The sequence below is a fragment of the Coturnix japonica genome, chromosome 4 (assembly GCF_054131305.1).
Source record: "Coturnix japonica strain WE chromosome 4, WE-NBRP24, whole genome shotgun sequence".
Taxonomy (NCBI): Eukaryota; Metazoa; Chordata; class Aves; order Galliformes; family Phasianidae; genus Coturnix; species Coturnix japonica.
Genome location: NC_140666.1, coordinates 24,093,600 through 24,117,061, shown reverse-complemented (window position 1 = coordinate 24,117,061; position 23,462 = coordinate 24,093,600). Strand labels below are relative to the sequence as shown.

At 41.4% G+C, this 23,462-nt stretch overlaps 1 protein-coding gene across 13 annotated transcripts in view; it reads right to left on the bottom strand.

The window, feature by feature from the left end:
- Positions 1-2,177: 2,177 nt before the first annotated feature.
- The window catches only part of KIAA1210 (KIAA1210 ortholog), a 44,605-nt gene continuing 23,320 nt past the window's right edge, over positions 2,178-23,462 (bottom strand). For 5 of the 13 annotated variants that reach the window (XM_015860774.3, XM_015860767.3, XM_015860773.3 and 2 more), the window contains exons 3-12: positions 19,636-19,804; positions 17,323-17,452; positions 14,730-14,888; positions 13,863-13,928; positions 11,732-11,941; positions 11,065-11,167; positions 8,705-10,285; positions 7,803-7,963; positions 7,279-7,381; positions 2,178-4,243 (exon numbers count right to left, since the gene is read on the bottom strand). In XM_015860774.3, the coding sequence (XP_015716260.2) occupies positions 4,071-4,243; positions 7,279-7,381; positions 7,803-7,963; positions 8,705-10,285; positions 11,065-11,167; positions 11,732-11,941; positions 13,863-13,928; positions 14,730-14,888; positions 17,323-17,452; positions 19,636-19,804 (2,855 nt within the window). In that variant the 3' untranslated portion in view covers positions 2,178-4,070. The remainder of the gene's footprint in view (positions 4,244-7,278; positions 7,382-7,802; positions 7,964-8,704; positions 10,286-11,064; positions 11,168-11,731; positions 11,942-13,862; positions 13,929-14,729; positions 14,889-17,322; positions 17,453-19,635; positions 19,805-23,462) is intronic. The other 8 variants (XM_085546321.1, XM_085546320.1, XM_015860769.3 and 5 more) reach the window with 5 other exon arrangements.

Here is a 23,462-nt window from a genome sequence, read left to right as displayed (position 1 = left end):
CAATCCTGTTTATGTAAACGGCCTGTAGATTTTTTTCTGAACTGCCTCTAAAGAAAACAGCTATTAAATGAATTCATTTCAAATCCCTCCTTACACAACAGGAACATTAATAGCATCTCACTATTTCCATAATCAATAATCTGCCCCTCGAGCTGGGAGAAGCTGCAGAACTTTGGCTTAGCTTCCTTGTTAGAAGCTACGCTGCACAGCATTGCATTTCAAGTACTGCACTATGGCACCCTGCTCTGAGCCTTTTGTTTCTTGAGTTGAACAGCCATTCTTCCACAGATTCACCTTCATTCATCCAGCTGGAAATACCTGAGCCACTTGTTTTTAATCTGTGAAGATGCTTTTTTTGTTCCAAGTTTGGAATTTGCAGTTTATCTCACCTGCTTATTTCTATAAAATGTTAAGAAAAAACAAAGACAGGTTGCACTCAACCTCTACAGCAAGAACTAACCCAGGCTGTAAGAACAGCAATACCCCATAATGAATAAGGACTCTTTGGGTACAAGCCAAAATATGCATAGAATGCAAGTGTACCAAGCCAGAATCCTAAAGAGATATCAGGATTCCCTAAATGTGAGAGGTTTCACACCATAATCACCATAATGTTTGTCAAACCAGGGAAGGCCTAAAGTAAGTGCAGGTAGGGCACTTCATGCTAGATGAAAAGACAAAGAGGGACATGTGTCTGACTCTGTAGGCAGCTAATTGCCTCCATGGATACTAGAATCCTTCCAGTAACAGTTCTGAAGGACAAAGTATCATCAGAGCATAATGTCTTTTCTGTATTGATCTGCAAAGCACTTAACTGAGCAAATGAGGTAATCTCAACCTTTCTAAGCCAAGAAGTCCTACTGTAATATTTTATATATATTTCCAAGCAATTAAAAATGAAATATTGCTACTTAGGGGAACTCTCTCTGTCCAAGCATGACACAGGAAACAGGACAGTAGAGTTCTTCAGAATGGTCATTCCTTGCTATTCTAAGCCCTTCCTCCTAACTCATGCTAAGTGCGTGACAAGTTGCTGTTTGTATCTCTGATCTCTCCCATAAAAACATCAGATCCTGCATCTGGATGGGACAAAGATCAACCTTTGGCCAGGCAGAAGACCTTCTAAGCAGTACAATTAAAATTCTAAACTGCTATACATTGTTGGACACGGTCGTGTATCTTCCTTCATGGCTCCATCATGCAAATGAACTCACTACCTTTCCCTGTCAGTGGCTCCTTGTAATGAGATAAAAAAAAATTTTCCATACTTCGCATTTCCAAAACCTCCATTATATCACAAACAGCAATACACTGCTCTCTCCTCCACTTTCACAAAAGCTTCCAGTCTCCCTGCTGTGATACTGTATATTGAGTTGCATGTGGAAATCTGCTTTCTGCAACACCCAGAAGCCTGTTCTCCTTGGGGATGGCACTAGCACCCTCTGCTGTTGTACAGGAGCACTAAAGCCAGCTGAAACCCAGTTCCAGCCCCGAGTGCAGAGCATCTCAGGAACAGCCCTCGAGACCCTTTGCTGAAGGCCCTGAGCCTGAGCAGAATGAGCTTACTATGGTAGCTATCGCTTACTCATCACCTCCAATGAACAAGTGGGCAATGGGAAGTCAGAGCCTCACAAACACAACAATCGGCTTTTATAAATGTGTCAATAAATCACCAGTGATTCAGTGTTGATCTTAAAACCTCACCTTGTGGTTATGTGAGTCTAGTTCCGATTTCTTCCTCTTCAAAAGTGCTTTTTGACCTCTTGGCTGTAGAAAGAAACTGGAATAAAAGAACTTCAGAAACCAAGAAAGCAAGTAAATACCAAATGCAGCATCACATAACTCATATGTTTCTTTTTAAAAGCAACCCAAGCAGACTTCCAGTGGCTGGTGAGTAACTCTGAAACCCATTCAAATGAGTATACACAAACTTTCTTGTGACCACAGCAGTGCAAGCTGACCATGACCTAGAGGAGCTGCATCAGCCCTCTGTTATATCTTTTTACATAGATTTAGGAAAACTTATTAGTATGACCACCTGTGCTGATCAGTGCCAGGCCACACAAAATCATCCCAAGACAAGATCTATGCAGTGTATATATAGAGAGTATACATGGAGAGTAGATAATGAGAGTAGATAATAGTGTGTGTGTGTATATATAGAGAGAGAATATATATTAAGCAAATACCTCTTTTTATTTTTTTCCTTAATGAACAAGGGCCATATACAGCTCACTGTTTCCAAGGAGTTGCATCATCACCATTGATGACCACATTTAATAGTAAAATAAAAATGAGAATGAATTACAAAAGGGGTTCCTTCAAGACAAGGATTACAAAAGCATATGTACATTCCAAACATAAAGGAAACAAGAGCAAAAGCAAAAGCAGGGACAGAGAGATTCTAGTAACATTTGCATTACTTTAGGGAAAGGACCACAATCCACACTAACAAAAAGAGAAGAGTTTGCTGAGTAAAGAAATACATGTATTTTACACAGGGTCAGTAAGAGTCTGATGGGATGGCAGCTGGACAGAACTTCAGGAATCAAAGCTGTGTGTGTCCACGTAAGTTACACCTAAAAGCTTCAGAGACATACAGATGCTTCAGATCTTTGCAAACAAAGAATTACTGTTAAAATAAAGAAAGCAAGTAGTAAAATAGGCCTGGATCAACAAGCCAGCAGTGAAATTCCTACTCTTTTTTTTATGTTAGCATGAAACAAACAGAATCTATACCTTCAGTGAGCCCACTTGAGTAAGTTTTCACTTATATAGAAAAGTCCACAATGTAGCTCCTAATTAATGCTGTTTTCAGTTATTGTGATCTCTATATATTTAAATTCGGGCCCAAACTGGAAGACTGAAGTCTTCCTAATGAGCCTATTTTTTGTTTTGCAGTTAATCTTATAATTTTTCCCTCAAAAATACTACCACCTCTCCAGCTGAAAGCTGCCCATCAGCCAAGTTAGACTTCAAATTTTACACTGACTTTAAACAAGAATTATAAATGTGCAATGCTGCAAAAAAATAAAAAGGAGCAGTAGGTGCCACTGTCTTTTAAGCCACCAACATCATGTCATAAAGCTTTTCTTTCAATAGCCCGCTCCCTTCAATGATGGCTTTTTTAGACTGATGTTGAGTTATTAGTTAAAGACAGATGATGCACAGGGGAAAGTAGCTGCCCCTTAATCACACAAGAACATGAAAAATGGAGTGGCCTTTGTTAAAAACATGGTATCACTTTCCAGGTAGCAAACAGTTTCCATCCCCACACTATTCTTTAAGAGAGAGAGTTTGCAGATGAATCTCACAAAAAAGAAAACACTCTTTGCCATAATTAAAGGAAGGAGACTATTCAAGATTTCCAAACATACCAGTGTCTGCTAGAGCATGGTGGTTTTCTAGCATGTGGGAGAGGAAAGGATGCATGTGGCTCTGGGTCATTCCACCTGGCACTACTGAGCAAAGCACACGACCCACAGCACTGTGATTTCAAATTATCCAGAAGTCAAAATTACTCCAACCCACAGTGCTGTTTGGATCCCGCAGCTATCACAAAATAGGTCCATTAGCAGTCAGAAGCAAATGCAGACTGCCCGTCTTAAATGATTACACACAAGTGTGATGACATCAATGCCCGTGAGTCACAATGATGCATCAGTGTACAGCATCATATCTATTTTATAGCATATAGTAATTCCTTAGCCAAAACCACATTGCACAAAACACTAAATCGTTCATGGAAACTTTAAAAACATATTTAGCAAGGGAAATGTTTCAAAAGCCTGAAGCATGTCTTGTTGGAGCATCAGTGTCTTTTAGTCAAATACATAAGCGTATAACATAATGATCAAGTTTTCCTAGTAGTTGGTAGTAGAAAATGCTCTACTTGCTAATACTTCAAAATGAAGCCCCGGATGGCATTTCTTCACTGTGTATTTACATACAGCAGTCTGAACAAAAGTTCTAAGGCTCTAGTTTCTCAAAAAAATGATCACAGTGAAGAAGGATCTAAATGGAGTTAATGCAGCTATTGACGATACAAAGAAGGATGCCCGTGTCATTTGCTATTGTACAATCTGGGGCATTTCACTCCATGCTTTGGCTTTCTTCTTGGCCAAGGATAGCCAGGGTGGTTCAGCAGGACTGCATGGTGTCATTGGCAGGTTAGAAGAGTGTCTCGTTTCCTTTTCAACAGCAGGAATCACAGATGCTTCCTGAGCAATAGATCCAACTTTACCTGCCAACAAGAAGATATCCATCACTCATCAAAAGGCTAGAGAGTTAAAAGCTCGGTTTCTGCCAATAATGCTTCCTTCTCTGGAAAGAAAATCATTTTACAGCCCAGAACATCTGTGACTCAAGAATAAAAATTAGAGAAATCACTAAACTGGATATAATTGGTCCAGCTACAATGAAGGCCAGGACTAGCTACTGCAATGGAAAAATCTGTATCAAGCTTGATGACTTCAGACAGCCTAGCATGGGGCATCACAGGTGCAGCTCCCATTTCTCAAGATATGGTTCACAAGTCTTTCAACATTGTGATCTCTCCATCCTTTTCAACCCATACAGGACTTCATGTCTAAGTCAAGCTAGAAAAACTCAAACATTTCCTCAATACCCCATTAGCCTGTGTGCAGCATGTGGCTGACAAGATGAGGCTGCTGTGCTCCAGCACAAGAACAGAGGCCACATAGGGACCTGAGCAACGCTAAGTACAGGAAACTTGATCTTGCCTGCTCTTAAATCAATGAAAAATGTCAATCAGCTCCATCAGCCACTCTCCAGATCAAAGCCAAGAAGTTCCATATCTCCACACAGGAGGTCTCTTTTCACAACCCCGGCTCACAGCTATCCTTGCAGGAGGCAAGCTATACTTAGGAATAATGGAGGAAGTGTACTATCCACTAAAAACAGGCTGCAGCTCTACATGCACTGTACATTCTTTGGAAGCACTGAGGAGGATACAGGAATTTCAGTGTATTGAAATTTTGAACATGGTTTTCACTTTTCAGGAGACAAACCTCACCATGCTTAAAGTGGCAGAGACAAGAATCAAGCTACATAGCCTTCCCATGGTTATGGGGACACGTGGGGTGTCACACAGCAAAACAAACCAATTGCACTCAGTTACATAAGTATCTGACTTCTTGGAATTTGCTTCCAAACTCAGCTGACATTGAGCTGTCCTGGCTTTTCTGCTACGTACAGAATGTGCAGAATTGCACACAAGACCTCAGCCATCTATCACAGGAGAAGAAAACTGCTTAAGTTAACATAAGCCACAAAGTAAAATAAGTATCTATCTCCTCTGGATACTGAATCTGTATCCCCTCCACCAGCAGCACCTTCAACTAGGTAAACTGCTGGCTGTGCTAATGGGAACTGAATAGGAAAAGGAGAGTTTACATTTGGGATTCCTAACTTCTTGCTCACATACTGATTGTGCCGAGTGTTTCCAAAGTGTGATTTTCTGAGTAGTGAAGGAGTGACGTTCTCCTTAAATATCAGCACTGGTCAGAGTTCTCTGTGACATTCCAAGAGTGGAAGATTATCCCAAATTGCTGTCCCTAGAGGGGAGAAATAGCCCTTGGTTATCGGGAAAGTAGGTCAGTTCTTGGGAAGAGGTGATGCAGAAAGATTTTAATTCTCTGCAAGGCCCACAGGCGAGATGAGTTCTGCTGGATGAGTAGCAGCACGCTTTGTATAGTTCTGGGCTTCTGCTGAAGGATGCACGGCCCCCAAGACATGAATGATTCAGCGCAGAAATCCAGCCTGTTTGGGACAGCCTTTCAAAGGAAGACTGCCATCTAATCTGAGCAGAATTCTCACTTTGCACCTAAAACCATGAGATAAAGTTGACCTGTAATGGAATACTTTCTGAAAAAGATGGTATTTCCATCCCCTGCCCATAGTTCAGCTAGCATGTGACATAGAGCCTCCCTGCAGGTGCACATCCTTAGCTGGTCAGCTGTCTGGAGTAAGAGAGAAAGCTCGTTTTGTAGCACTTGTAAAGGGCCTACAAACAGCTGCCATGGGGAAGAGGCAGAGATGTAACCCCTTATATATCTATATATCTAAATACAAGAATTCTGGGTGCTGTGGATTGTAAGGGGGAAATGGCCTCGTAGTGACAGTGTCAGCAACAGGAATCTGGATCAGAGGCACTCCTCTGACCTATTGAGGCATTTCTTATCTTCTTAGGCAGCGTCTGAAATCAGTAGTGTTCAGCTCACATAAGATGCTTGTACAGTGGAAGAGCTGGCTTATCTGTACCTAGCTGGAGCATGCTTGGCACCACACTGAGTGAGCAGGGAGGTATAAGCTGCAGCCCAGCAGTAGCCCTGGAAAAGGCATGTGAGTCACAACATCTGAGTCACACTCTTCCCTGCATTTCTCATACAGAGATTCAGAGTTAATGGGGCAGGAGAGGGGCCTTTCAGCCTCTGCTCTCCCAGGGGTGGAACTGACTCTTAGCTGTATTATTCCTGATGGATGTTTATTTAACCTCTTCTTGAATACATCAAGCAATGGAAACTGCAGACTCTCTAGAAGTCCTTAGCCTATTCCGTGCTTCAGAACTCTTTATTGTTAAGAAGTTTTTCAGCCTCCCCAGTGCATTCTGAGCTCATGCAGGGCATGAGCTTCCTCTCTGCAGCAAATTAAGTCCTTCAGTAGACTAAACAACTCCACTCCCATCAGTATTTCCTGTCTGACTGGAGGTCTAGAAGACCTGACCTTTTTGCTGCACTCTTCTGGACAATGTCCAACTTCAGCTGGTCCCTGGAAAATGTTTTTTAGTATTGATCTTTGCCAGTAATAAATCACCATCCTGTTTACATGCCATTCCATGAACTGGAGATGAAAGCACATCGCTTGCTTTCTCTGCTGAATGAGCCAGTACATATAAAACTTAAATACATGACCTAACACATACACGACTTATGCAAACTACGACTATATGCAAACTACAGTCTGAACAGGCCTCATAAAAGGTATGCTGATTATTCAAAAGAATAGAATCACAGAAACATTAAGGTTGGAAATTTAGATCATGTTGCCCAATCATCCACCTACCACCAATGCTGCCCACTAAACCATGTTCCTTAGAACCACATCTATGCAGTTTTTGAACTCCTCCAAGGATGGTGACTCAACCACCTCCTTGCACAGCCTGTTCCAGTGCGAGACCACTCTCCATTCCCTACCACTCTTACCACTTACTGGAGTAAATTATATCCATTATGTAAAGATGTGGCTGAAAGAGAATACCTGCTGCAGCACACACACTGGTCTTCGTTTGTGGTTTCTTCTCCTGAGGCCTCAAGCTAGAAGGCATGTTCTTCTGTGTGTTCTCACTACCACAGACAACTTGCTATAAAAGGAGGAAGAGAAAAAGAGAATGCAAATAAGAAACCTGCCAGACAGCTGTGTTCCTAAAGCTTGCCATTAGAGTTCTGGTAGCATCTCCAAACCTAACTATGGAAATGCAGAAAAAGACAAACAGGAGGGAGAGGGCAAGAAGTAAGATAGTTGTTACAAATACGGGGTCACTGCACATGCAAGCAAGTTATCCTCTCTTTTTCACTGAGCAGGAATTTAAGGCTCGCATGGGAAATATGTGCAAGAACCACTGGAGAAGCCAGACCTTCAGTACAGTTTCTGCAGTGAAGCAGAAGCACTGGAGCAGATCAGTGAATGCTGTCTGTAGGGCACCACTAGTGAGAAAGCTGCTGTGCTGTACAGCAGCTCTTGGTGAAGGATTCACCCCGAGGTAACTTTACTTGGAACTCTACCTCCTCTACCTCCTCTTGATCAGCTTTGCTCGAGGTTTGCTCTTCAGCCTTCTGTTCCTTGGCAAGAGGGTGGCCCTGGAAACCCTTTTGTTTTAGTTTTGCCATGGAGATCCAAGCCGGCTCAGAGGAAGCGGTTTCCAAATGTAGAGCGGCTACTTTTTCTATAAAAGAAGTATTTTTGAAATAAAGAAAGGATTTAGGTCGTCAGCCTAAAGCTGGAGTGTTTTCTGTTTCAAATCCTTCTGATTCTGTAATACCCTTTGAACACCAGGGAGATAAAATTACCTTCCCCGATGATCCTGTCCTTGGTAACAATCATTTTTCTGTTCATTCTAGAGTTTTTTACCCAACTCTGCTTCCATTTAAGTCAATGGCAGAACTCTCGCTGAGACCATTATGAACTGGATTTTGCCTTTGAAACAACATCCTTACATCACTGATTAGAGTAAGATAGCCATTATTTTTTCATGTAGCCTGTAAAAAACAGGCTACTATTTTGCCTTTTGAGTATTTTAAATTAAGTGACTGTAGGAAAAAAAAGCATGCCCCCATGCCCAGTGCAACTCCTAGTTAAGGTCTGAACTGCTGCAGAACGGCAGCAACTTTTACAAAGCTGCGTTAAAACTCCGACTATGTGTAGAAATAGGTTGCACCAGAAATGTTTCAGATGCCCTTAAGCTGTTATTCTGATATTATTCTTGCTAGAACACACCCCTCATTAAGATAAGACAAGAATTCTCTTGACTGACTAAATCATCAAGCTATGAAATGATGGTAACAACAAACTCAAAGCAGAATTTGGTCCTCTTCAAGAGGATTTTATCTTTTGTTTGCCATTCTTTCTAAGGTCTTACATGGCCACTGCCTTCTACAATGTTTGAATAGAAGTATAGCATAAATACCTGAAGGTTTAGTACCGTTTTGCTTCTTTGTCCCTTCTTCTGATCTTGTCTTGGGAGGACTTTTGTCTTCTAGATCAGCTTGTTTTAAAAATGATGCTGTGCTGACAGGAAGGCTCGGAGCTGGCTTCCCAACGCCTGCTGGCTTCTGATCCTCCTTGACAGCTGCGGAAGCAGTGAGAGCAGCTGAGGGAAGCAGCTTCAGAGACTCAGCACGGCTTTCACTCTGGTACTTCAGTAAAGAAGATGTTCTCCTCAGTTTGACCCCAAACGGATTTTCAACATTTTTTGCTTCACGGTCAGCCCACTCCAGAGAAGAATTCAAATGCAAATCACCATCCTTATAATCTCGATCAAATCTGCTGCAGATGTTTTTCATTGAATCCTGGACTGCATGTTCTTTTGTTATTCCTTCAAATAACTCCGGTTTTATAGGGGAGGTTGGGGAACTTCTGGTATAGGAATCTTCTTTTGAATTTGAACCCCCCGAGAGAGATCTTTGCCATGCAGGTGCAATGGTAAACCTAACTGGTTTCGCAGCAGCAGTCTTTAGCAGGCTCTGTGTATTTGCTTCTGAGGACTGACTGTCTTTCTCTGATTTCCTGTGAGAAGCTGCGCTGCTTACCTGGGACTCCTTACAGTCATCATTAGAAGAGACATTGCATGTCAATCCAGCCACACTTGAAGAGGCCAGACTTTCAATGGAAAGTTTTTCAAAAGCGTATGATGTGCAGGTTTGCTGACTGACGTGGTTATCCTTTGAAACAGGACAAGGTATTTCTGCTGTAAAGCATACATCTAATTTGCTGGGAGGTAGCACACAACCTGCTTCTAACACAGACGCAGCAGTGTCTATTTTTTTTCCTGCGTTGCCTTTGGATGGCTGAAATTCCTTATTTGCACAAGTTTCATTGTCATTTTTTGTTGCTGAGCTGTTTTCAGACTTCAAAACAGCCACCGTCTTGGCATCAGAAGAAGACTCTGAATCAGCTACAGCAACCTGTGAAGTGCTCAGAGCAGTATCTAAGACAGACTGGTTGCAACAGCTCTCATTAGTACCCAGAGAAGCTTCTACTTTGCCAATAAATAGTGTACCCTCCTTTTCCTGGTCTTTGGCATTCTGGTCCACAGATTTTGCTGGGGACCTATGTGCACCATATGCCAATACAGTTACACTCTCCATTTCCATGCCACTGCTACATGAGTCAGCTGCTAGTACACCTGGAAGCACAACAGCTCCTGCTTCAATCTGTTGAGATTTTGGAAGTGCACATACTTCCATATTGGTATTTTGCTGATGTAATTTCAGTTCCCCAGCAGCCTCATCTGAACAGTGTGGCACTGCAGCACTGTGCTGTTCCCCCAGGCTCACTGGAGGAGACTCAGGTTTCAGAAGGGATGTGGCTGCATTACAGCGATGGTCCATATCTGGAAGGCACGCATCTTCTTGCAGCAGAGTACAAGAGTCTTCTGCAACAAGTGTGGAACTGCAGGAGTCAGGGTCAGCATCAGCAGGATATTTTACACTTGGTGTCTCCTTAGAACCACCTCCCTTTGCATTATGTTCCACATGGGCTGATAAGCCTGTATCAAACAAAAGAGAAGAGTGTGCACTTCAAGGTTCAAGCACCATCTATATTAGTAATTCATACCAGATATGCAATCATTTAGCAGTATTTCCCCATGTTTGGCTTCTATTATCTGAGAAAAACGGCTGTTAAAAACATGTTTTAGAATAAAGTTCAACGAGTGTTGTCTGCTTAAGCTGTACCTAATCACTGGCTGTCTAGCTCCTTTCCATGCACATTCCTATTTGTAAGGGATTTATAGTGCTAAATAAAAACATATGTGTTATTTTGTAGAAATTTCAGTTGTTTTTACAAGCTAGATTACAGCTGTTTTACCACGGGTACTTAGCTGTTATTCAAATGATAAGAGGGGAAGCAGGAGAGGAAGTCTGGTAAACAAGCCAATTAACATCACCTTACACACATAACATACAATTACAGAATCACAGAATCATGGCATCACAGAATGGCTGGTGTTGGAGCAATGCTGAGGTTGTTTGCTTCTGAGTTTTGGGGAGCTCATCCCCAGCCAATGTGACTTAACCAGCTGTGTAGCACTGGTACTTCTGAACCTGCTACATTCACCTCACTTATTTCTTAATGCTGTCCTCAAAGATCACCATTTCAGCACTACAGTTTGACTGGAGAATGTGATGTCACCATTACACTTCAGCAGCCAAGACTGGTTTTAAGTATAAAACCAAGAAGGTGCCTGGATTGAAGCCAAGTAGGTCATGTCAGTCTACTATAGTAGAGTTCAATCCATTGCTTTGGAAAGTCACAAGTTTGTATTACCTTCCCAATTGCTTTTATGCTGGTTGCTCTCAAATAATTCTGTTGGATTTCCCTTCTTCTCTGGAGTTGCAGGGAAGCACGCTTCTTTCTCTGTGTGTTCCACCTAATGAAGTGCAGAAAGATGTTTTAATTAAAAGAATAATGCACAAAAACTGTACTTTATACACACTCACACACGTTTTTGAATACACAAAACATTTAGAAACAAAACCTGTCTTCTGTAATTTACCAACACTGTGGGTAATGTGCTATTCCAGTTAAGAAGCCTGAAATCATTGACGTTTTAAGCTGTCAAAGGCAACCCATGATGTCTCTAGAATCCCTCCAAAGGCACAACCCTTCCTAAGGCCCTTCCTTTGGCATACAAAGAATTACACCACAGATAATATGAAATAGTTTGTAGAAATTGGCCTGGGCTCCTTTAAAACTGAAAACAAGCTTTAGAAACAATAGGGATGTTTTTACAAATGAAGTGTAACATGCAACCTTTTTTTTTACTGAATAATGAAAAAAAAATAATAAGTTGTGCTTTTATTCAGCCCCTATTACACTGAAGGAATGGGGTGTTGAAAAGTATGTGGTTTCTCATCTATTTCCAGAAAGGAAAAAGTAAAGGAAGGTGAGCATGTTCTTTCTGCACGGCAATCCTTTCCCAGAGGAGACTCACCTGGCTTTGCTGGCTCTTGCTGGTAAAGCCCTTCCGTTTCCGGGGGTTGATGGCAATGCGGTGCCGGGCAGCAGAGGTGTCCAGGCAGCTGATGGGGCTGGCAGGGATAGTGAAGTCAATGGGAAGGGAGCTGCTGCCCTGTGAGCCTGCAGCCCCGAGAGCAGCAGAGGCTGAAGGACTGATGGGCCTAGAGGAAGCTCCAGAAGGTATCTGTAAAACACAGACATGGCACTGTAAGATGTGCTCACCCTCCCCTCAGCTCTGAAATGTAATTCCATTGCTAGCTTACTCTGTTTCAGAAGCCTGAAATGGTTGTATGTTTGGACATAAATCCTTTAATGTCTAATGCACATCTGATATCTATGCACACCTAATGCAGTTTCTTCATAGAGATTCCTCAGTTCTGCATGTTCACTGAAGTATAATACACAGAAGCAAGAAATGCTCATTGCAAGTGCCTCAGCTGCCCCTTCCCATTTACTATCTATCTGAGAAGTCATTTGCAATATATGCATGCACCAGCAGGAGACACTGGTGCAGTTTTTATAGCTGCCTTTTCTTCCAGATAATGAGACACAATACAGGAATGTATTATTAAAAAGCCACAATAGTATGGGTATTTTCTCCTCATTCTTTCTAATTCCGAGAAAGTTACCACAACCACTTTGCTCTTAATATCACTCTCCCAGAATAAAAACCAACGCTTCTCTCCAACACGTCTCCCAGAACCATCTCCCAGACAGTGACCTGGACCTCGTCCTCATACCAGCGCTGCACTGGGGAACTAAACAGCAGCAACCTTAGATTAAATGATCAAAATACAGTGTTTACAGAAGTGCTTACAGAGAAACCCCTAAATACTGATTTGAAATGCAGCCCTGCAAAATGTCACACATGCCCAACAAGTCTGATTCAGTCTAACACACTCTCCAATTTGGCTTTGGCCACAAAAGCAGGTGAAACAGCCATGGGCTTGGCATTCCAATTTTGGTTTGGTTTAAGCCTGAGATAGTGCATGGAATTTAAAGCATACATATGCTGATAAAGTTCTGAAGATAATGAAAACATCTTAGCAACTGAGCTACAAAAACTAAGTACGTTGTTCTGTATTTGAAGCAACTAAAGCTTATTTCCTAATTCTTTATGCCATCATAGGTCTGCAGTGATGGGAGGCTCATTTCCTACAGAGCATTTGTGCCAAAAAATTGTTTGCGACCACAGAAATGGAGTCCCTGCTTTGGTTTTATTTACACCGGGATGAAGATACCACCAAGGAAGTTAGATTTCTGTAAAGTCTCTCTGGCAAAGCAGCATCAATGCTGGTCAATGTCTCTGCAAAGTCATCTGATGCTGGCTTTGACAGCCTGATTTAGTCCCAGTAAACCAGAAAGTGGGCATTTATAAATGTAGAAGCCTCCAAGAACTGACACCAGTGACAAATAGGGTTTTTTCACACAGAGTGATGCTCTTGAAAGGCCCAGTAACATAACAGAGGGTGAAGATGTTCAGTAACTATCCTCTGCATCAAAATCAGGGCAACAGCAAAATGGAAACCACTGCATTGTGTGTAGATTACATTTTGACATTACGACATACAAGACATTACATGCATTTCCTTCAATTCCCACCTTTCTTTCTCATAGAGGATGAGGTTGAAAGACCAAAATAGTTCTGAAACTGCAGTGTTGGAAAGAAAAGGTTTTTTTGCATTGTAAGGAATAAACAGCACAGACTTACAAAACGGAGTATTTTAGTAAAATATATATATATAGTAAAATATAATACAGGATCTGCATTAACAAAAGAGACATGGAAGTAACAATAAATAAGGTAAGTTATTAGAAGGTAATGGCAACCTAAGTTACTTAGATCAGTTTGGGCTCTAGAGGCGTCTGACCAGAGGTAGGAATCATTACTTTATCTTTCCATTCCTAAAGGAAAGGATCTAGGGATGACTATGCAGGAAAGCACCTGGTCTCAACCGTGGGCAGGCAAACTGAGCTGGTTTCTCTCTCCCTTTTCAAAGGCTGGAGAAGGAGAGAATGGGAGTTTCCTCAGCAGTGGGCTGGCACTAAGCGTTTGAGAGTGTGTATCTCAGGAAAGTTCATTAGCAGGAAGAGTAGCTATTTACCTGTTCATCTTCACTGTCTGTCCCGCCTAAACTCAAAGAGCTATGACGCTGAACAGGGTTGGAGGACTGTGGGATAAAATAAGGAAGAGGATAAGTCAAGGGAAGGATCACAACGAATTACCTGGGACGGGGTATGAAGCATTAAAATTATGAAAAAATACAAGAGGAAAGTTATAGGAAGGGTGACTGCAAAGTCCCTGCCTCACAGAATACCTCTCATTTTTTCACTGGACACCAGACATAAGGTAGAGCAACTTTATCCTGCTAAAGGATATGCCTTAAAGGTTGATCTCAAAGAACCAAAATGCTCTGCTGGGTGTATATGCAACAGGGTAGCATGCACTTTAATGAGGAATTGAACCAACACATTTTAAAGTTATTTTCATTTTTGGCTTACTGTTTTAGGAACTTTGAATTGATAAATGCTTGCATACTCACTCTAATCCAAAATCATGCATCTGCTGTAGAAAGGCTATTCATGAGAAAGATAATTCCAAGTCTCTCTTAGAGTCCCATCAGCACCTATTCTCATCAGACTCATGGGATTCTAACTTGCCTGTCAATTCAATTAATATTGCCCTTAAACCACCAGGCAGTTCATTACTGCAAACAGACTTCAATGAACCAAAGAATTATGCTCATTCCTCATTCACATGTGTGCCTGAAATGAATGACTCCAGTGGTGTTTTACACAAACGCCACATCTAAATACCATAGGATTGCATAAAATAAACAATGCAAAATGGCATCAAAACACAGCTTTGTGGGCACAGAGGTTTTATCACAAGTGAACAAAAAGGCCTTTGCCTTCCTCAAACAGTGGCAGTTTTTTCAGTGCAGAAGGTCACTAAAGAGATGTAACTGTACCTTGCTTGGTGAATCAGTCAGAACTTCATGAAGGGTTGAAATGTCAGGAGGGCTTCTGGGCAATCCATCATCCTCCGAAACTGTGCCAGCATCTTCCGTTTTCTTTCCAGTGATAACAAGTGGAGGAGATCCAAGCCTGATGTTTTGCTGCAGCTGAAGCTGTGGTTAAAGAACAGTATAGACTTTCAATGGCATTATCTGCATTTTGGAAACTTTTATCCCAGTTGCTCCTATTAGACATGAGGAGTCTTTTATTTAATAAAAATATTTGAAGGAACAAGGTATTCAAAGAAGGAAAAAAAAAAAAAAAAAAGAAGAAGAAACATTAATTAAATTTTATTTAATTATATCCATCAAGGACCCATAGTTAGAACAGACTTCCATGTAAAACTAACATAAAAATCAGTTTTATTCACTAAGTCATCCAAGACACATTTAACCAGGCAAGAAAATGCACAGCAGTATAACTAAGTTTAGATTTAAACTTTTATCTTAGGTTTAAACATTCTCTAAATGTGACATGTGCCAGGACACCCGAATAGTCCCACAGAGTACTGTGAGCCAGCAGTCCTCATCCCCAGGCTTATGAGGACAACTCTTTTTCCCAAAGCCCTTCCAAATCCCATCAGCTTGTCACCATCCTCTGCTGCACAAATCAGTGAGACCCACTTCTCACAGAAACAGAACTTTATTCAATTTCTGGTCCACTCTAACAAGCTCCTTGTTCGTTTGCCCCAGCATCACGTTCTGGCAAGAATGATAACAGGCAGAAACAACTTAGTTTGTAAAGGAGTATGAAGATTCTTTTCCAAGCCTGCACAAAAGAACGCTCTGGCAGACCCTGACCCTCAAAAAGAAAACAAAGTCCATAACCTCACAAGGAGCCAGATGTTCCCTCAAACTGAAAAAGCTCCAAACTCAGGAAGCACCATCACTAAAACTCTTGGCTTAAGTATTTTGACTATGTCAAACCTGGAATACAGTTGAGGTCTGAACAGCATTTTTGTGCTTCAACTAAAAAGACTTCACTTGAATATCCCCAGGATAAACATGCAGACCTCTTTTTTTTTTCTGATTCTTTGCTTATTGAACTAACTTTGGAAGTTCTACACTGGAACATAACTCCAATAGCTCAAGTGGTTACACAGGGTAGCACAATGTCATCCTCAATCTCCAGGCCCCCAATTTAAATGGCTTTCCTTCCCTCTTACCCTCATCAGTCAAATAAGCACAATCAGGAATGACAACAAACAGCACAAAGATTGTATTATATGGGAAAAAAAATATGACGCACAACATATTTGTGCATTTAATGGGAAGGAACACACAGTCAATGTTATTCTCCTCTCTCTTCACAACTTCCCGACTCTGAGTTAATAAATTTATTGCATGCAGACAGTAAAGTGGTAGGTGAGAAAGTCTGAATTTGCAGTCTTTCTTCTACTAGTAGAAGTTAAATCTACACTGCTAAGAAAATATCTGTTAGCGATAATATAAAAATATTTTGTTAGCGATTGGCTTTTTATCTGAAAGCCAAGCTGTCTTTTAAGGCTATGGAAATAGTGCTGGCAGTATTAAGTTACCATGCAGGATGACACGTGGATGAGGAGAGGGCACAGGGAGCTGGAGATAGTGTGAAGAGCTTTTTTTCCCTCAGTGAAGTTCTATCATACACATACATGACCTTCCCTGCTGCTCCTATTGTTATGCAGAAAATACCCTGAATTGAAGGTTGGCTTATTTTGCAGTCTCATGGAAGAACAAGTCTCCCTGTGCATCTTCTGTTTCTTCACATGTGTTGCAATTGTGTTTTGCAACATGAATCTCACACTGGGCCAAGGAAGAATTTCAATGGCCTTTGGCTGCCATATCAACAATTTGTTTTGGTCACTGGAAAAACCTTAAACTTTTATCTCAGTGCTCTGAGCTGGATAACTATTTGAATGCAATTAGTGCAGTCAACAGTTGATAAGGGAGCTGTCAAGGAGGGATCGGTATGTGCTTTGGGAGAAGGAAATGACCTAGCAGAATACAGTATCCTCTGCTGGCAGAGAACGGAAGAATAATGATATAAATAAAGCTGTTGTTAATAATGACCTGACATATCCATCATCCCACACACTTGCACAGCTCTTGGTGCTAACATGTACTGTGGGGGAAAAAAAAAAATTCAGCCAGAATTGAAAATAAATAAATAAATAAATAAAAGTCCAAAAACTCCAAAAAACACCTTTTGTAAAAAAAAATAATAGATAAAGGGATGCTCTGCAGTACAGATAAGTGGCCTTAACCCAAAAGAAGCAACTATGAAGAATGGGAATTCCATTGGAAGAAGACTTACTCATTAAAGAAAGATTCAGTTCACAGACTCTTGGACACACATCAATTGCACAGTATGGGACCTGGACAAGGCTGAAAACTCTGTGACTGTTCAAAGATGCAGCTTCCAACAAGCAGAACAAATCCAAATGTAGCAATTCTGCTTTGGATACTTCAGTCAACAAAGGTAGGCAGCAGAGGCAACAAGCAACAGAGTTTCCTAGGAGACAATTAATAGAAGGCAGCACCATGAATGAGAGAAAGATGTTCTCACCTGCAAAGTTTTCACTTTTCCAGGTATGCATTCCTGAGATGACGTGTCACCTGCTGCACTTCCTGATACCGACTCAAAAATGAAGACACTGTCATGGGACAAGGCTTTGTTTCCCATGTTTCCTTTGGGCCTAGAAGGAAGGAAAAGCGGTTAATGCCATAGGTACAGCTCTCCAATACTTTTCCTTGCATGGTAATCTTAAAGAAAAGGGAGTGAAACGCATCTCACTCAACTGCAAGCTAACTGTCCAAGGTGGTCACTGCTAGCTCCTTCTACACCCAGGAAGGAAGAGGAAGAACTTTCTAGGATGGAATTGAATGCAAGTGTCTATTTTAGGATGTGAGCAACATCAGCCTTGAACACACAACCTAGTCTTTGTGGGTTAGAGAGGGAGTCAAGGATGATCAATCAGGTGATGATGACATTCAGTTCTTTTTCTCTGTATATGTATCATAACAATTGGACTTGAAGATCTTGAAAGTCTTTTCCAACCTAGATGATTCAATGATTCTACTTGCATTTGCAAGAGAATTACAGTATTTTTGACTGGCAGCAGCAAAAAGAACATTGGATGAAATATATGTAGAGTTAACTGCAGATTTCATACAGACAAGTCTTTTAAGTGCAAACATATGTGTGTGACTCCGGGAAGTGTATTTTTATTTGCACTGAACTAAAAGACACACTGTTAGTTAAACCCTTTGATGTTTCAGCTGCTCTACTTCCGGCACTGCTTTCCTTGTGTCAGCTCAACTCATTCATGTGCAGCATCCCCAAAGCTGCTATGCCTAAGGATATTTGTCCAACACTTCTTGATCTCTTACTAAACAGTTTTAAATGACTGGAGAGTAGGGAGAATAGGGCTGAGAAAGAGAGCATCTGGACTTGGAGAAGGGCAAGAGAAAAGTGTTCTCACACAGTCTATGGAGCAGACAGTTGACTTTAAGGCAGATCCCTCCAGCCATTCCTAAACCTTTGGGACCAGGTTAGCTGAGTCACTGCAACACCACAATTTCCTCTGCCCTAAAGAGGGGTTGTATAGCCAGTAACTTACTCTGTTAATATAATGCTAACAAATGAAAGAAATAAATCATTGTTTCCTTAAACCCAAATTGTTTTAATGATGCAGTTGCATAAGTATAACAGAGAGAGGGGAGAATGGTAGGACAAGGAGGTGCAAGGACCTGTAAGAAAGTAATAGTAATAGAGAAACTAGTAGCTTCCAGCTGCACCTAATATCTTATTTGATGATAAAGTTCATTTGGCAGCAAAGCTAATTTCACGAATCTCACACTCATGACTTCTGACAGTATCTTATGCATCCAATGTTCTCTCCAACAACACACTGTAAACTATGGGAAGTGGCCAGTGTACTATCACACTTGGTCATTCCAGCCCATAGCTCCACAATCCAAGGCCTAAGAAACTCAAAGTGAGGTCTGAGTAGTTCACATGGAAGGAGAGGAAAGCACCCAAGTTATAGGCTGCAAGATACTGACCCATGACATCCCTGGTGAGAGACTTAACCATGTTCAGAGGGTTGTCCTATTCCAGAAATAAAGCCAAGCAATGTAAGTGTTTCATAGTTTCATAGTTTCATAGTTTCGTGCGGGTTGGAAGTGTTGTAGCATAGATGGTCTATGGTTATAGGTGAAGCAATATTAACAGCATAAGTTAATAGTTTCTATTTAACTAAGTGAAAAAGTACAATTTTCTGAACTGACTCTGTTCTGGGACCAGAGAACTGTTCTGGACACAAACCTCACTTATATGCACAGCACTTCACGGTGGCTGACACACAACCAGAAGCTATTTGTTGCTCCCTGTACCTAAATGGTTGTGCAAGAAAGTTAAACTAAGCAGCATTTTCATACTGAGAACACATAACGCTTTCTTTTCCCTTATCCCAACCAGAGAGCACAATTTATGTTAAAAAATAGCAACTCAACTTGGCATGTATTCCCTGCACTGCAGTATTCAGTCATTCTCCTCTCGTAAAGCTGATGATTATCAGACCTTCCAGGACAGATTTCAGAGACTAAAACCAATCAAAACAATCTGGGCTGTATTCAGTTTTACAGTCTACAGGGTTGGATCACCCCAGCCCCTGGCTGCCCTCCCCCTCTCCTCCATGTTGGCTTTTGAAGCTAGTAGCAAAGGAAGAGGAAATTCCTGGAATTCCTTCATCAGCATTAGGGCTTGTTTTGCACAAACTTGGACGGAGGCTGTTCCTAAGGGGCCAACTTGTGCTTTCATCCTATTGCAGCAAGAGGTCTGCTTTTATTTATTTATTTTCCTTCCCCGCCAGCTTACCCGGCCTCCTTCGGTGAATGAAGTGTGTTAGCATCGAGCACATAGATGCTGACATCCCTGATGGACTGGCTAGGTTTTAAGTTACTCTCCCCCCTGGGAGGTGGAGGTTCTTTCCTTTTCTTCTTGGCAAAGAAATTCTTGAAAGTCTGAAATCTGGATTTTTTCTTGCCTGCAAGATGAGAAAAAGAAAAAATTGATGGAAGTTGGAGGTGTTGCTTAGCTTGGAGAAAGTTTTTTCTTAAATTCTGGAGGAAGCCTATGGAGAGCCACGAGCAGGAGATGCCCATTCAGTTCTAATCAGCTGCTTTGTAAATAATTCAGTGCCAGAGTCCTGTGAAAGGTGAAGCTGCCATTCTTAGACAGGTTACCTATAAAGCAACACTGGCCTTCAGCTGACAATGGTGCTGCCTACTTAGGTTCCAGTTTATGAAAAATGCACCTTATGTCGAGAACCTTTCTATCCACAATTGAACAGTGATAACACAAATCATACCAGTATCGTTTTAATAAAGCAATATTTTTAAATCTTTCACTTTGAATGTCTTTAATTTGCCTGTTTATTTCTGCTTTTTCTTTACTCGGTGTTGTAAGGACACAAAGAGATTAAAACTAGCAAGTGAATTTAAAAACCCTAAAACCAAAATATCCGTTTCCACATTAAACCACTGCCCCAAATTCAAATGAGCTCTTCCAAGGTCAGTGGAGCAAGCTGAAACGAAGACACTCACCTACAGGACCCTAAACAAAGCAGCCCTAAGAACATAGATACAAATCTATTGAGCTGATTTCAGATACGTCGCTGTCAAAGTGAAAAGAAATACAAAAAGAACAGCACAAGCTGTATGAGACATAATCGATGTCTTTCATTTTGAGTAAACTACGATATTTTATCATTATTATTTATATTTTCAATGCACAAGAGCTGCATTTTATTTGTCACTGACTCTTATACTGAAGGGTCAGTTTGGAGTGGTCTGGGCCAAGCTATTGTACTAAGACCCTTGTGGTGGACATAAATGCATATGCAGAGCAATAACATCACTGCGTATCAGAGCCAAATTCATTGTTCAATTAGTACTTTACAGAAGTTGGCATAATAAATGTTCACAGCTGGAAGATTCCTGAATAAGCAAGGCATTCTTTCCACAGTTATTGTCTTCTCCCAGTGATGATTTAGTCAGCAATGCTCCTTCTCAACGTGTGCCCTGTACGTGTAGGGATTTTTGCCAACAGGCCTTATCAGGGCTGAAGCTGTGCCATCACACAGCTGCATCACACACCACACAGTAGCCACTTTGAGAAGTAAACAATGATGCTGAGATCTGCTCCCCCATCTCCTCGTGGCTCTCAGGCCCAGTGCCAGCAGCAAGCATCACGAAATACAAGAATGCAGCTGCCAAGGAAGATCTGCACTTCACTTTTCCACTGCTTTGGGCTGTCACTGGGACCAAGCTATCTTTCAAACAGTAAAACTGCTAATGGATTCCTGCTCACCTAATGATGGGATGTGGAGCTCCCATGGAGGGTTTAATCAGCAGAAGATCCCAAAATCTGCTTATCAGGCAGTAAGTGAACCAGGTGGTTGTGGAAAACAAACATGATAAATTATCTCCCTCAGACTGCAGAGCTGAGCCCAAAGCTTTTGTATTTAAGACTCTCATGAAGCTCAGTGAATTTCATGCTTGGCCCAGAGAGAGATGGCAAAAGAAGAAGGATCACACAGCAATCAGAAGAGCACTGTGCCCACAGAACAACTATGTTCATCAAGACTTTAGAGTCTTCACAAACACCTGTCATTCACATCACCAGTTACACAACTTACATGGTATCCTCCCAGCTAATCTGATAAAGGGGAATCGGTTTATATTAAATGAGCAAAACAAAAGATTAAATATTTTCATGAAGCACTGCCCCCAAATTACCAGTCCAGCAATGCCTGCAAGCACATCCTGAAGCCTCAAAGAGCAGAACAGCAGACTCAGCTTGATGTGGAGAGCTGTCCTGTACCAGGCATCCATCTGTGGTATGGACAGTGTATTACTGATGAGTGCAATTAGATGCTAGTATTTCCAGCAGCATCAGGTGAATGTTTGGAAAACAAATAAAAAAACCTACCACCAACAACAAAAGAAGTGATCCTAAAGACATCTAAGGGAAAGATTTAAGAGAAACAGATATTAAGACCTACCACAAATGAGAACATTGTCAGGGTACTTCTCCAAACCCTTGTTTAGATCAGAAATGGCACTAACTTTAGAACAGAGACTATAGAAAGGATCTGAGACCATCGCCAATTAGTAAGCCTCAGCTGGCATGGGACAATATTTGGTTACTGGTGCACAACACAAAGTCCTCCAGCACAGACACACTGGTTACTTCAGTGCCTCCTCGAGACTCCAATGTATTACTGATGTCAGGGCACACCCCTCCAGCAGTAATTCCTCTTTATCTGCATTCTGTTCAGCTGCATATCTTCAGCTGCTTCAGTGTGAGAAACGCTACATTTCTCTCAGCTCCAGAGGATGGGCAATTGCCGTATTACAGCATGAGAAAGATGACTACTAAACACTTTATGCTGTGCAGAGATGAAAACCATGGGACTGCTCTGCACTGGAGCATTTGATGAAGACACCATTCAGAAGGATAGTGTTCATATCAGTGTCCTGTTGCAGACACTGTTAGCAGCAGTGGTATATTTCCTTTATAGTTATGTACATTTAAGTGCATTGTGATAAGGCCAATATATCACTAAATTGGTAGAGTGCTCAGCTAATAGTATGCAGAAAGATCTTACTGCTTAAAATGGAAGATCGTTGTTGCATAACAAGCATCTAGTCAAAACAGGGCGAGAAAACCCAAGCTCAGACAACTGTCTATTCCCCACTCACCCACTGATAGACACTGACTCATCATTTCCGAATGCTTGCAGTAGCTAAAATTCCATTTTAAGGCATTAGAAATAAAATGTTATATTTAAAGGCTACTGTCCTAACAAGCAAAAGCCTTCCTGAAAGTGAATTGCTTATTCTAACTTTCTTGAGGTTTGGTTCAGTTGGAGAGAGAAATGTTACTTTTTTTCTTAGAGCTACTACTGAGGACAGCAAGGGATTTCCTGCCTTCCTTGTCACCAAGATCAGAGTTTGATCCATTTCCTGAACACCAGCAAACTGGCACAAAATCTGCATATGTGGGTTTTCTCACAAGGTCACCAGCGTATCACAAACAACGGCGGCCAATATGGTAAGCTAGATTACAAATTTAGGAAACCAGTTGCTACTGAGCATCCAACATCACACCACCTTCACCCTTATCCATCTGCTGTGCAAGGCTCAACTACGAGTTCCTTTGCCATTTGCTTCTGAGAACTACCAATATTCTGTAGGCAGTAGATGTATTTCTGAAGAAAGAAGCAAGATGACTTTTGAAACACTGAAACATTGAAGATGGTTGTGAAATGTTAGTCAAAGGAAAAAAAAAAACTATCAAGTGGTACAATAGTCACTGCTGAAATGCCTCAGCTTTTGTGGTATTCTTCGTATTTGCTTAGCTCCCCAACACCAGAGTGAACATTAGCACAGGGGATTTGCTTTAATTAAGACCACTCTGGCACAAAGGTATTTCCCCTTCCTTCAGATTATTCTCTCATGGCTGTTTGCATCAGCCCATGCCACTAGTTGACAAGATAAGTAACAAATGGCTGTCTGTGCCAAGACCAGAGCGTAAGCTCAGCTCCCACAGACAGAGCTGGCTTACAGCATCCATCACAGCAGATACAACAGCCAGCTCTCCAAGCTCCAGTGTCCTGCTTTCTGAAAATCCAAGGCAGA